The sequence below is a fragment of the Momordica charantia genome, assembly GCF_013281855.1.
Source record: "Momordica charantia cultivar OHB3-1 chromosome 9 unlocalized genomic scaffold, Mcharantia_2.0 BLBB01000009.1, whole genome shotgun sequence".
NCBI lineage: Eukaryota > Viridiplantae > Streptophyta > Magnoliopsida > Cucurbitales > Cucurbitaceae > Momordica > Momordica charantia.
In genome coordinates, this window is record NW_028275167.1 from 21,595,637 (window position 1) to 21,609,156 (window position 13,520).

The following is a 13,520-nucleotide window of genomic DNA, read 5'->3' on the forward strand; positions in this document are numbered from 1 at the left end:
TCAAGGTGAACTTACGGAGGTAGGGCTGCAAGATGTCGTTCATGACCGATTGGAAGGTAGACGGTGCATTCCGTAGTCCGAACGACATGGCAAGGAATTCATAATGACCGTCATGCGTGCGGAAGGCCGTTTTATGAACATCACTGGGTCGCACTCGAATATGGTGATATCCCGATTTCAAATCGATCTTGGAGAATATAGTGGCACCACACAATTCATCCAACAATTCCTCCACCACCGGGATTGGAAATTGGTCGGGGATAGTGACACGATTCAAGGCCCGATAGTCCATGCAAAACCGCCAACTCCCATCTTTCTTTTTAACCAAGAGCACGGGACTGGAAAACGCACTTGAACTGGGCTGTATAATACCTGCAAGCAACATTTCTTGGACCAACTTTTCAATCTAATCTTTCTGAGATTGTGGATAACGGTAGGGTCGAACACTTACCGGCTCGGCAGCAGGGTGCAATTCAATGGCATGGTCATGGGTCCGAGAAGGGGGTAAGCCTTCAAGGGATTGAAAAAGGTGATGAAACTCACCCAACAGCTACTGAACCTCTACTGGGGACTCCCCCGATCCTGATGGTCTGTGGTCGGCAAGTGCAGACTTAACTGCATTCAATTCTAAAATCACCCCATGTTTCTCCAAGCGCATCGCTCGTAACATCGCCTTAAGCGAAATTTGAGTCCGCTGCAATCTGTGCTGTCCTTGCAACACAATCTTCCGAGTGCCCAGCTCAAACCTCATGGTAAGTTTGGCTAAATTAAAGGTGATATCACCCAAGGTTGAGAGCCATTGAACACCCAATATCACATTTGCACCACCCAAGGAAATGGGTAAGAAGTCCTGAACAACCGACACAGTTGGAAAAACAATTTCCACCCCTTTGTAAAGACCATGGCCGACCACTTCCTCACCGTTGCCTAACACAACCCCATAACCTTTCGTTGGGCTGTGCGACAGCTGGTGCTTCTGGGTGACTTCCACGGCAATAAAGTTGTGGGATGCCCCGGTGTCAATCAACACTATTACCTCTTGACCCGCAATCACCCCACGTACCTTGAGGGTTTTCGTTCGTGGAAAAGCAAGGCCCGCAATTGAATTGAGCGAGAGCACAGCAAGACCCACCCCTTCCTTCTCCGGTTCATCGGTGATGGTCTCGACGACATCCTGGAATTCGTCGCCACCTGCGTCGGGATCTTGCACCACGAGGACGTGCAACTCCTTCTTTTTACAATGGTGGCCAGGCATGAATTTCTCATCGCAGCGATAGCATAGCCCTTTTTCCTGCTTCAATTTTAGTTCAGCGTCCGTCAACCGTCGGAATTGACTTGGAGTCGTTGGTGGTTCAGTCCCCTTGGCGGTCGTCTCAGCGTTCCGGGTTGGAGGGTTACGTGTGGTGTTAAAAGAGACGGTTCGGGCCGACCCAGAGGAGGAGCCCGTTGATTTGGTTCCCACTCCACTTTTTTCACCTTGGGTCGGGCCAGTCCCGTTTTTATCCTCTATTAACTGGGCCATCACCATTATTTCCTTGAGCCCTTTGGGCTTCGTAACCCTAACTTTTTTCCAATCTCTTCCCTTAACTCATTGAGGAATAAACTCTCCAGCACGAATGTCGGAATTCCGTTCACCGGTCCCCCAGCCTCTTCGAACCTACGCTGGTAGTCCCTGACCGTCGACTCTTGCCGCACTGCCATAAAACGATCACAGAGAGACCCTTCCATTGTTGGCCGAAAACGCTGAAGCAGAAGAGTTAAACTCCTCCTGGGTTGTTGCTGTTCTTCCCATTGATGCCAATTCAAGGTCTCACCGTCCAAACATAGAACGGCCGCCTCTAATTTCTCTTTGTCTGTTAACCGATTAATCACAAAATAACGAGCAACCCGATGCAGCCATCCATCCGGGTCTTCACCATCGAAAATGGGCACTTCCAATTTCCTCAAACGAAGATCAAACACGGGAGCTAGCGCATTCTGAAGTTGATTGGACCCCTCACATGAAGTAGCCAGACTCGTCGGAGTCTTCTCCCCCAAGTCTAACTCCTTTTCCGGTCCTTTTCCCTTAGCCTCGCGATCTTTGTTTTCGATTCCCATCCTCTGTGATATTGCCGTCATCCATAAGTGCATCTCTTCCTTGAAGAGTGCCATTTCTTTTTTCCACGATTCCTTGCTGTCCTCAACGGCTGAAGCAACACCTGATAGTTGCTGTTCTACGGCTTCAACCCTCGACTCCATCCTAGTTACCATACTCGGGATTCACCGCTCTGATACCAAATTGATAGAGTTCTGCTCTATTATTTATGTATAAGGGGGGAATTTACAGGTTGAGGGAGAAGTCAAGAGCTCCCTAGTCTCTCCTACAATTCCTCACCATGAACACTCAGCCAAAAAGATACCTCACCCCCCTATTACAGCAGCTCATATAACCACCCTATACCCTTGTAAGTGACCAAATTACTCTCTAACTAACTCCGGCCCACCAGAGTCTCATCTCTAGCCTTCTTGCCCTTCCTCCTTACATATTGCTTAATGACTGGGGTCTATCAGATTATAGAACTCCTGTGATTATAGGGCTCCTGTGGGATCAATGAAACTGCATCTGGCATCGTATTCTCCAAATATTCTCTTCTTGAGCTTGAGAGCATTGATTTAGAGGAAAGCTTCCCTGATGCTTGGTTTCTGATTTGCAGAAGCCCATCCATGAGAACATTTATGATTCCCTATCCAACCCAATAAAGCTATTCTTCCTTGTGAAAACTTATACTAGGCATGCCTTTGGTGCTTATAGCAAGATGGGGCATGGTGAAACCCTATTTATGACGGCAGGATAAAGATAAGGAACCTCCTATTTGAGATGTGGTCAAGTTGGTGACACATGGAGGATGGGAAGAAATTGCCAAAAGATCTATTAGATGCCCGGATCTAGTGTAGGTCAAAATCAAGATTAATTATAACTATCTTGGCTTCATTCCTGCTGAAGTTACCCTCCCTCTATCGCTATCTAAGTTTAGCCTAGTTACAGTTCAAATTGATCCATTTTTGTAGACTCTTACCATTTCTGGAAAATCAGCTCAATTTGCTACTGACTGAATATGGAGGGACAAATATCGGAAACAAATCAAATTCTTCTGCTGGGAATTCAATTCAGGCACTGCTCCATCGACACACATGATTTGGTTCAAAGGAAGTAACCTTTCCTAAGCATCTCTCCAAATTGCTGCCATCTTTGTTTAAATGATGCTGAAACACAGGGCACTTATTTATTACTTGTGACTTTGCTGCTGAATTTTGGAACAACTTCTGGCTGGCAAACTATCCTTCACTACCAAGGTTTCTCTTCAAGTGCTCTTGGTGGATTTATCCTTTCAGGAAGGAAGCTGGAATCCTATGGGTCTAACTAATTAGAGCTTTCCTATGGAAAATTTGGTGGAAATAACCAATAGGATATTCAACAACACCTCTCCCTCCTTCAATAGTTTCTTTGAAAATGTTTTGGTTATAGCTTTTGGTTGGTGTAAATGTTTTTACCCCCCTTTACCAATTATAGTCTCAATGATCTCTTGACAAACTAGAATGTGTTTTTGTAGAATCTACAAACATTTGTGTGGTCTAAAGAATATTTTTGATTGTATAATATTTATTCTCACCATCACTTGCATTACTGTGCATTGTAAAGAAAAAGTACCATCATTCTTAACTTTATTTATTGATCTATCTTTAATGATTTCTTATAAAGCAGGCATATAATGGGATTCATCAGCCAAAGAGTATAAAGGAAGCTGATTTGGCTCGCAAACGTTTTATATTTGATGAGTTTTTTTACCTGCAGGTGAAGTTACTAACTTCACATTCACTCTACCTTTGTTTTTCTTCATCCAGTTGAGTGTGATGGAAGAGTTGAATGAAAAAGATGATTATGTTCTGGCTGTAATGAAGTTGGTACAATAGTACCCACTAGTTAAAATAGTAAAATTTCTTATCTTGGAATAGAGACTACTACAGTTCAATCAAGAAAAAAAAAATGAAAGGAAAAAATGATTACCAAAGAAAAGAAAGGAAAACATATTGTCAACAGTTTTATAAGTTTAATGGTGATGTATTTGTTTACAATTTGATTTAATTTTTGTTCACTTTGGACTTAATAGTAGACTACATATTATGATTTAACAGTTGGCGCGCTTGTTCCAAATGCTTGAAGGTCTTGGTACAACAATAGAGAAAGATGGTTTGCTGGACAAGTATCGTCAACCTAATTTTAGTGCTGCATATACGAAGGAATGGTCTTGTCTCACCCAAAATTTTCTTAAGGCTCTTCCATATTCCCTTACAGAGAGTCAGATGAAAGCTGTTGCAGAAATTATATGGGATTTGAAGCGACCAATCCCTATGAATAGGCTCTTACAGGTTTTTTTTCACTCTCATCTTTTGCCTTGTTATACTGTCATATTTAAAAATTTCTCACATCTACTCATGCTTCACAATGGATCTCTCTAGCTGTCATTCGTGCCTTTGCATCATTGAAAATTAAGAGAGTTTTGTTTTACAATTGCGTGCAATCATTGTATTATTGGAAATATGGTTCCATTGGGTGGGGGGGATTAAGGTTAAAATGATATCTCTTTCTCTTTTGTTATCTATGTGCAAAGGAAGGGGTTTAAGGGGCGAGGAGCTGCATTTTTGTTCCTGCGAGAGAGAATAAGAAAGAATGGGAAGTTTTTCAAGAAATGTATGAGGTTTTTCAAGAAAAGGTAGGAAAATTTGAAGTACCCCATAGTCATGGAAGGAGGAGAAAGAAGTGTATAAAGGAAAAGTAGAAGCGTAGGGAATGAACAGGAAATTTTTGTAAAAATGAAAGTTTAAATATGGCAGGGGAGAATGTGACAGAACCACAAAAGGAGTTAGATTTTTCAGTTATATGTTGGATATTACTATAGTGATAACTTGAATGCATTTCCATGATGATTGGCATTCAATATTGGAGTAATTAAGGAGTTTGGTTAAAGGATCTTCTCTGCTGAATCTACCAGGCTGATAAAGCCTCATGTGCAAATATAAAGTAGAGGCTAATTTTATTTGCAAGTTTGGTTGGAAGGCTATTTAAAAGTTTGGAAAATTACAGAACTACTAAAGCTCCCAATACCTATATTAAGGAGGCAAAATATGCACTTTACAGAAGAAATAACAATTACAAAAGACATGCAACAAGTAAGGTAAATCCTGATGCTTGCTGTAGATATGAAGTTGTAACTTGCGTCACTAAATGAAGCAATTAGCTTGAAATTTCAAGAGCTACGAAGTATTTTTCCCACTGTAAAAGACAAAGTCATTAGTCAAATCTCAACAATGTTGAATGAGACTCGGACAAAGCTGGCAGACACTTTTTCTTGTTGTATTAGCTTTCTATATACTGCAACATATTCCCGAATCCCAACTTGTTCATGCTGGTCATAGAATGGGAAGGGTGATTTGGGAGATAGCATTTTCCTCTAATATTGTATGTATTTTATGGGTATTGACTATTTGTTCATGTGCTCCTGTGTTTTCTTGCATGTATCAGTAAAATTTACTTTTCAAGCATTTAATCAGTTATATGGACACCATGAAAATAAATAATGTATATTTGATATTTATTTTCGTCCTTTCCAGGGTGACGTAGGATGTGGGAAGACAGTGGTTGCTTTTCTGGCATGTATGGAAGTTATAGGCATTGGATATCAGGTTACCTTCTGGATATTTTGGGATATTTTAATAGATTGTTTGATGTCATCAACAAATATCAGTTATTTTATAATTTGAAAATAGACTTTTCTCTTTTTAGGTTTGTCAATCTTTACCAATATGGAGTATGGACGCCAACATGTAATGTTCTAAATCATTAAATAGAAATACTATGACAATCTGAGATTCCTTGTTTGAATATCTGTAGGCAGCTTTCATGGTTCCAACCGAGTTGCTTGCTATTCAGCATTATGAGCATTTGCTTGGTTTGTTAGAGAACATGGAAGGGATCGAGAATAAACCTTCTGTTGCTTTACTGACAGGTTCTACCCCATCAAAACAATCACGGATGATTCGTCAGGTCTGCACTATCATCTAATTGTTATTTAATTTCTTTCTCATGCTACACTCCTGAAATTGAAATTTGCATTTCAGAGCCTCCAAACTGGAGAGACTTCTTTAGTTGTTGGAACTCACAGTTTAATATCAGAAAAAGTGGAGTTCTCTGCTTTGCGCATTGCAGTTGTGGATGAGCAGCATCGTTTTGGTGTAGTTCAGAGAGGAAAGTTCAGCAGTAAGGTGGTGGCTTCATCTGTAGGCTGTAGTAACATAGTTCTGCATTTTCTGGAAAAATCAGACATTTTATCAGTTAACTTTTTTCTCCAATTGCAATAGTAGTGGGCACTTTCATTTAATTTATGGGGCAATTATCATTTTACTTGTGTCAAGGAATTTTTTTGTGATTTCTTTACCCTTAAGAGTGGAGATAATATAGTTTCTTTTCCTGCAAATGGGATAAATTTTTTAATTGGGTGTTCAAGAAATCACACTTTTGTTAGAAATTTTCTGAGGGACATAGTCCCTGTATTTTGACAGTTCCCTGCATTTTTGTTCTCACTTTATTTTCCTCTATTTAAATTATTTTTCTTCTTTTTGAGTTCTCTTAGAGAGAAGTTCTCGCTCTATTTAAAAAGACTATTTGAATTGCTTCAGTTTTCAGACAATATTTTCTAGGTGACTAGAAGATTTTGTCCATCAATTTTTTGCAAGCCATCCTTACAAAGACGGAGCTAAAGTTCTTTATTTATTTTAAGGAATTAAGAGATATTTATTTATTTTAATGCCTCCAACCAGATGTTTCTTTTAGTTACTCTCACTCTATGTTTATTGCCAATTGGAGAGGGTTTTTGTACTCTCCATTGAGTTGGTTGGGGTTGATATTTGATCTCCCCTTCCTCTCGTTTAATCTCTCACTATTAATAAAAGAAGTTTATATTAATTAAAAGAAGAGTCTATTAGTTGGTACTTTAATTTATGTTTGGGGTGAACTTTTTATGTCTCCTACTGTCTACTGGAAATTCCTATTTTTGATCTTAGTCTTGCCATCCTAAAAGTAATGGTACATTATCACTCTTGACTGTAGCTATTCAACAACTCCTTAAGTTCGAAAATTGCAGCTGAGAACTCCGATGGAAACTCAAGTGGAGATTTCTCTATGGCCCCTCATGTTCTTGCCATGTCTGCCACTCCTATTCCAAGGACACTTGCTCTTGCATTATATGGGGATATGTCACTAACTCAAGTATGTCTATACTTTTCTCCTAATTTACATACAATTACTCTTGAAGTATAAACTTCGCTTGAAAAATACTTTTTCCACGTAACCAAAGAGAGGTCCATTTCCAACTATTTGGAGAACACAGTATTACTTTAAGTAATTTTAAACTCCTGCGTAGTTAAATGTGTACTTCGGATAACTAAGGTTATATAAATAGATAAACGTTCATGTTATTTTTCTTTCTCCCTTCAAATGGAAGCAGATTTTGTCCCCTCATTTCCCATTGCACACCGGTGTTCCCTTCTCTTCTCAATGTAAACTTTTCTAATATTGGTGCATTTTAGGGAGAATATACTTTCCTTGTTCTACTGATTCACCACTTGTATGTACACATTATTTTTTTCTTTCCTAGAGAATTCTAGTTTCTTTATTTGTATGGTATTTACATGGTAGTAGACCTTCTCATTCGCTGTTATCATTCTATTGGATTGTGTAGGTTTTTTAACGTTTAACTTGGGGAGGCAAGTGTTCTCTGATAGGGGGAAACAAAGCAAGAAACTATATGATGTTTTTGGGGTGTTAATTAATCTCAATTTTTTGAAAGAAAATTTTGTTTCTAATACAGAAAACTTGCTTGGATAGTAAACTTTTACAGTTCAAGTAAGTATTCGTTAGTTTAACCTTTAGCTTGAGAATATTTTTAAGTGTTTTTAATAACAGTAAAAAACATAGCTATGAATAGAAGTGCACAGAAATCCATGAACAGTTCTGGAATTATTTAAAAGAGCTGTATACAAAAGTTAAGTAAACTATTCTTATCTCACAGGACAATTGCTTGGCCCTACTATATTTAGTTGTCGATGTAATTTGTAGGATATTAAAATCATAGATAGGTGGCCACCATAGTTTAAACTCATTCCTTCTAAGCTCTTTCCTATCTATATTGTCCCTTATTGAACACTTAGGTCAACCCAAGTAAAAAGTTTTTTTTTTTTTTTTTTTTTTTTTTTTTAATTTATGAGAAACACATATTTCATTGATGATATGAAATATACAAAAAAGGAAAGGAGTTACAAAAAAGCTCTCCAATTCCTTAAAAGGTCATTTAGACTATAGCTAGGGAAAGAAGGAAAATAGCTCTTACACCAGCTAAGAGCTGTGACCAAAACCCAAGTAAAAAGTTACAGTAAACTATTCTTGTCAAAGAAAAAAAATGTTTTCGAAAATTGTTAAATGAAAAGCACATTCGAACAACACCTATATTTCTCATCTTTCTGCTTTTAGATGTGGTACTACTAACTAGATCAATGATGCAGATCATCTGACTTTCTCTCCTTTCCTATTTCTTCTGTATTGTTTTATTTCTGTCCCGCCAACCTTGTATTCTGATTTTGAACCTCCAAGACAAGTTGAGATACCGGCACAGCTATTCCCTGCATCCATGGTAACTCACTCTACAGGACAAGTTTGAGAGGTCCAACTTTCTGTCATCTGTCTGTCTAGCTTCAATTGCCTATAACATAAGAAATTTTTGCTCCATATAGTCTACTAAGCATGCCATCATCATAAATTCTCTACATTCTAAACGGCCCAGCTAGGCCAACTTTTCCTCTTTCATAAAAGAACTTGAAGCATTGGGCCACCTTAGAAAAATTTTCCATTACAACATACGAGCTGTAATCTGAATTGATGGATTTTGATTAACACAACAGAGCAGTTACTTCTTTCCCTTTTCTTTCATGACTGAGCCACTACACGCTGGATGCTTCATTGTTGATTGAAAACATCGCAATGCTTCACTCTGATTAGAAGAATATGTTCTCCACGCTCTAACACAGGAAGTTTAAACTGCTTAAATTATTAATTTGTTTACAAAAGAATATACCGGCTACAACCTTTTATTGGAAAGAGAAGACAAAATTCCTAATTATAGTATGTTATAATGTTCTTGGTTAATAAGGAGGATTACAAACATATTCTAGATATCACAAAATTACTAAATATTAGAGCTATAAACAAAGAAGGAAACTGAAGTCCTGAAACAAAAGCAAGCTCTCAGTTCCTGTAAGGAGGAAAAAGAAAAAGGCAGAAAAAGATAGGTAAATACTAACTCTTCAAGGTGAAGCCTATCAGCTAGGGAGAAAACATTTTTCTCTTTGGGATATTGTGGAACAGTGAGCGGAGACTTGAAATTTTTTGTGTGATGGATGGATTGCAACGTTACCACAAATAATTTGGTCTTGCTTAAGTTCAAGTTATTAATGTAAATGATCCACTGTTTTGTGTTCTTTTGTGCTTTTTGCTATCCCCAGGGCCACACCTGTCTCTTTGTCAATTGGTTGTTCAATTATTAATGGAAGTGATCCATTAATTGTTATCATCGGTAATCCTTTGATTATTTTTACAACAGATAACTGATTTGCCTCCTGGACGAGTACCAGTCAAAACATATTCTATTGTGGGAGACGATGAAGGGTTTGAGAAGGTTTATGAGGTATTTTCCTGTCATTACATTTGAGATCTAAATACTTGGTCATCTATATTTCTATCTATCCAATGTTTATAAATTTTTCTTTTGTGAGAAATGAAAACAATATTGCTACATGAACATGAACCTATTTTGGATGAGGGAAGGTTTTTGTGACAGGCTTTTTTCTTCGCTATTTTGTTTGCTATTTTGTGTGGTATTTGGCTCATGAGAAACAATAGATTTTGGGGTTTGAGAGGTCTTGAAGATATACGAGAGTTTATTAGATTGAATATCACTTCGTGGGTCTTAGTTACTAAGGTTATTTTGTATCATTTTTTTTTGATATCCACGTGTCTGGGTCAGCTTGCACGCACCTCAGCTAATCACGGACCAATCGCCTAACCCTACTACATTTGGTTGGCAAGATAACTCGTTGGATATTAAATCTAGGTAGGTGACCACCATGGTTTGAACCCATTCCCTCTAAGCCCGTTACTATTTAAAATGGCCGTTATTGACCACTTGACCACCCATGATGGTTGTTATTTTGTAATCATTTAAGTGCTATTATTTTGAATTGAAGTTCTTTTATGTAGCTGGGCCTTCTTTTATCGGACTGGTTTTTTTTGTATGTCCTTGTACATTCTTTCATTTTTCAAAAAAATATTGCTAGATTTTTTTTTTTCGAGTACAACATGTTGGGGAGGGGATTCGAACTCACACAACCTCTTGGTTGGAGGTATATGCCAATTACTACTAAGCTATGCTCGCTTTGGTAAAAAATATTGTTAGATGAAGCGTAATCGTGTTCATTGGTGGAAACATCATTTTTGTCTTATATTTATTTAACAAATTGGATGCTTCTTATATGTATGAAAATATTTTAAAAAATAAACGAATAAATTTAAAGTTTTAACTTTAATTTGTCTTTTTTCTTTATTTTCTTGAAAGGTGGGGCTTTCGTTTACTTATTTTCCTTGTCTTGGGGAGGGTGGGTAATTACTGTCCTAAAGTTAAGATTCTGCATCTGTTCTGGAGTTGATTGTAGTGTTTTAATTTTTGCCAGTACTTGATTTAGATACTTTAGCACCCTTGAATGCACTATTGCATATGAAAAGGATACAGTTTAAATATGGATAAGAGAACAATGATATTTTGATTTTATTATTCTTGTTTGACGAAAATGATCTTACATTATAGATGATGCGGGATGAGTTAGAAATAGGAGGAAAGGTGTATCTCGTGTATCCAGTCATTGAGCAATCTGAACAGCTGCCTCAGCTTCGTGCTGCTTCAGAAGGTCTTGAATCAATTTCTTACAGATTTCATGACTATAGCTGTGGGTTGTTGCACGGAAAAATGAAGAGTGATGAGAAAGAGGAAGCTTTGCGGAGATTTAGGAACGGAGATACACAGATACTACTTGCTACCCAAGTGATTGAGATTGGAGTCGATGTTCCTGATGCATCAATGATGGTTGTCATGAATGCTGAGAGATTTGGTATTGCTCAGCTACATCAACTAAGAGGTCGAGTTGGACGTGGAACGAAGAAGTCTAGATGCTTACTGGTGGCATCTACGGCAAGCGCCCTAAGTCGGTTGAAGGTGTTGGAGAATTCGTCGGATGGTTTTCGCTTGGCGGAATTTGATCTTCTTTTACGTGGACCTGGTGATCTGCTTGGTAAAAAACAGTCGGGGCATCTTCCAGAGTTTCCAGTTGCAAGGTTGGAGATAGATGGGAATATTTTGGAACAAGCACATCTTGCTGCTTTGGTAAGTACTGTTTCTTTTATCTCCTTCCATTTTTCTTGGCATGATTGCTCAGCATTGGGTTCAACTTCATTTCTAGCTTGGAATAATATTAGAAGTTACATTTTGATCTCTAATTATGCCTATTTAGTCCGTGTAGTTCAAAATTTTTTAATAGGTCCTAAAGTTTTAAATGGACTGTGCTTATTTAGTCCCTATACTTCAAAAGATTTTTAACAGGTCTCTGGACTTTGTTGACAATATCAGTTCAACACTTATCCCATCAAACATCTAAATTTGGTGAAAATTGTCTACCGTGTGATCCTTTAAGTAATAAAACCAGCCTGCCTCATGAGAACTAAATTGAAAGAATTAATGATTAGAATCCTATTAGACGCAAAATTAAAAGTTCAAAAACTTACTAAGTTACTATAAACCTTTTGAGTTTTGAAGCAAAGGGAAATTCAGGAACCTATTCAAAACTTTTCAAAACTTTTTGAAGTAGAGAGACTAAATAGACATAACTTTTGAGGTTCAATGGCCAAACTTGTAAATAATGTTAGGTTTTGCACAAATATTTCAAGTTGGATATCTTGTTAGAATTACATTGGTTATAACACAGGTAGTTGTTTACTCACATGCAGAAAATTTTAAGCCTGTCTCATGATTTGGAGAAGTTTCCTGCCCTCAAGATGGAGCTGAGCATGAGGCAGCCACTCTGTCTCCTGGGTGATTAGATTAGGTTTCATTAATTAGATTAGCATGAACCTTAGTTTTAATTCTCTCTTCTTCTTGCATTTGTACAGATACTGTATTAGCTGTTTGAATATGGGCATGGTAAATATATGCAAGTACCATTTACAATAGATTGAACTATGAGATCAATCAATCTAATGATGTGAAATGAAGATATTGTAGAGAAATTAGCTTGATTTTTTTTATTATTTTTTTTTAACACAAGTGGAGGTAGTGGAATACAAACTCAAGACTCTTGGTGAAAGACAAGTCCTAATTACTGCCGAACTAGCTCATATTGACAAGTATTTTAAAAGTCTCAAGGGCATTTCGCTCCTCAAAACATTTTTTTAGAACTTTCAATACTAATTGACTAGAAATCAAAGTGTCTGGAAGAACTTGACAACACTTGGAAGTATGGAGAGTCATATAATTAATGTATTTTTCTTTGAATTTTAAAAATGTTAGTAAGGTAAGTGTTTCACTGGAGGTTTTAATATATTTTTAGTTTTTGTATTTTTTTTTTGTTTGGTTCATTTGGGTTCTTTTGCTTTCAAAATGTTCATTTTGGTGTTCATTTGTTTGGTTCATTTAGGTTTTAATCAAAAAACTCATACCTTTCCAAAAAGACTGGAGATTAAAAGTATTTGTTCTTCGTAAGGGAAACATCGAAGCACGAAGATTTACGAATACAAAAATTAATTTTAGTTGATGAAAAGGTTGGGTATAAGATTATATTTAATGTTCTTATTTATCCTTCTTGTCGTTCTCATGATCTTAACTACTCCTGAATTTCCATGGATTTCTTATTTTAATTTATATATTTATATATTTTTTAATTAATTTGGATTTCTAAATTTACGTGGTTAGTTTTGACTAATAATTTTTGTACTGTGATATTCGGAGCTATTTGTTTTCTAAATTGATGTGAACTTTTGTACCGTGATCATATTTTTAGTGTTTTATTTTATAAATTAACATAGGTGATTGTTGTTTTCTCTTTCAACTATTTGGATTCCTGTAAAATTATATTTAGTATTTGTATTTATCCCACTTGATTGTTGTTTTCATCAACATCTGAATTTCTTATTTTATACTTATATATTTTTGAATTAAAAACAAGTTTTGTTAATTTAAATGGAAATATATTTCAACTAATTCTCAAAACATTCAACCCAATCTTCAGTCCCTTGAGAGGAATACAAGACCAGTTAAAAATAGTAAGATAGATGAAAATTATACAAAAAATTGTATTTATTCCTCTTAATTGTTGTTTTCAGATCTTAA

General features: G+C 36.9%; 2 protein-coding genes across 6 annotated transcripts in view; one reads left to right on the top strand and one right to left on the bottom strand.

The window, feature by feature from the left end:
- Positions 1 to 12,442, top strand: part of LOC111018298 (DEAD/DEAH box RNA helicase family protein) — a 28,940-nt gene extending 16,498 nt beyond the window's left edge. For 3 of the 5 annotated variants that reach the window (XM_022294328.2, XM_088117284.1, XM_022294331.2), the window contains 9 exons: positions 3,740 to 3,832; positions 4,174 to 4,407; positions 5,650 to 5,721; positions 5,930 to 6,082; positions 6,157 to 6,300; positions 7,145 to 7,303; positions 9,690 to 9,773; positions 10,950 to 11,522; positions 12,143 to 12,442. In XM_022294328.2, coding sequence (XP_022150020.1) covers positions 3,740 to 3,832; positions 4,174 to 4,407; positions 5,650 to 5,721; positions 5,930 to 6,082; positions 6,157 to 6,300; positions 7,145 to 7,303; positions 9,690 to 9,773; positions 10,950 to 11,522; positions 12,143 to 12,235 — 1,605 coding nt within the window. In that variant the 3' untranslated portion in view covers positions 12,236 to 12,442. The remainder of the gene's footprint in view (positions 1 to 3,739; positions 3,833 to 4,173; positions 4,408 to 5,649; positions 5,722 to 5,929; positions 6,083 to 6,156; positions 6,301 to 7,144; positions 7,304 to 9,689; positions 9,774 to 10,949; positions 11,523 to 12,142) is intronic. The other 2 variants (XM_022294330.2, XM_022294332.2) reach the window with 1 other exon arrangement.
- Positions 1,512 to 3,664, bottom strand: LOC148209196 (uncharacterized). The gene has a single exon (XM_088117874.1). The coding sequence runs from the start codon at positions 2,248 to 2,250 to the stop codon at positions 1,528 to 1,530; it is 723 nt and encodes a 240-aa protein (XP_087974000.1). The 5' UTR covers positions 2,251 to 3,664; the 3' UTR covers positions 1,512 to 1,527.
- Positions 12,443 to 13,520: the final 1,078 nt, after the last annotated feature.

Coding starts and splice junctions, on each gene's coding strand:
- LOC148209196 (XM_088117874.1), bottom strand. CDS start 2,250: ATGGTAACTAGGATGGAGTCGAGGGTTGAAGCCGTAGAACAGCAACTA.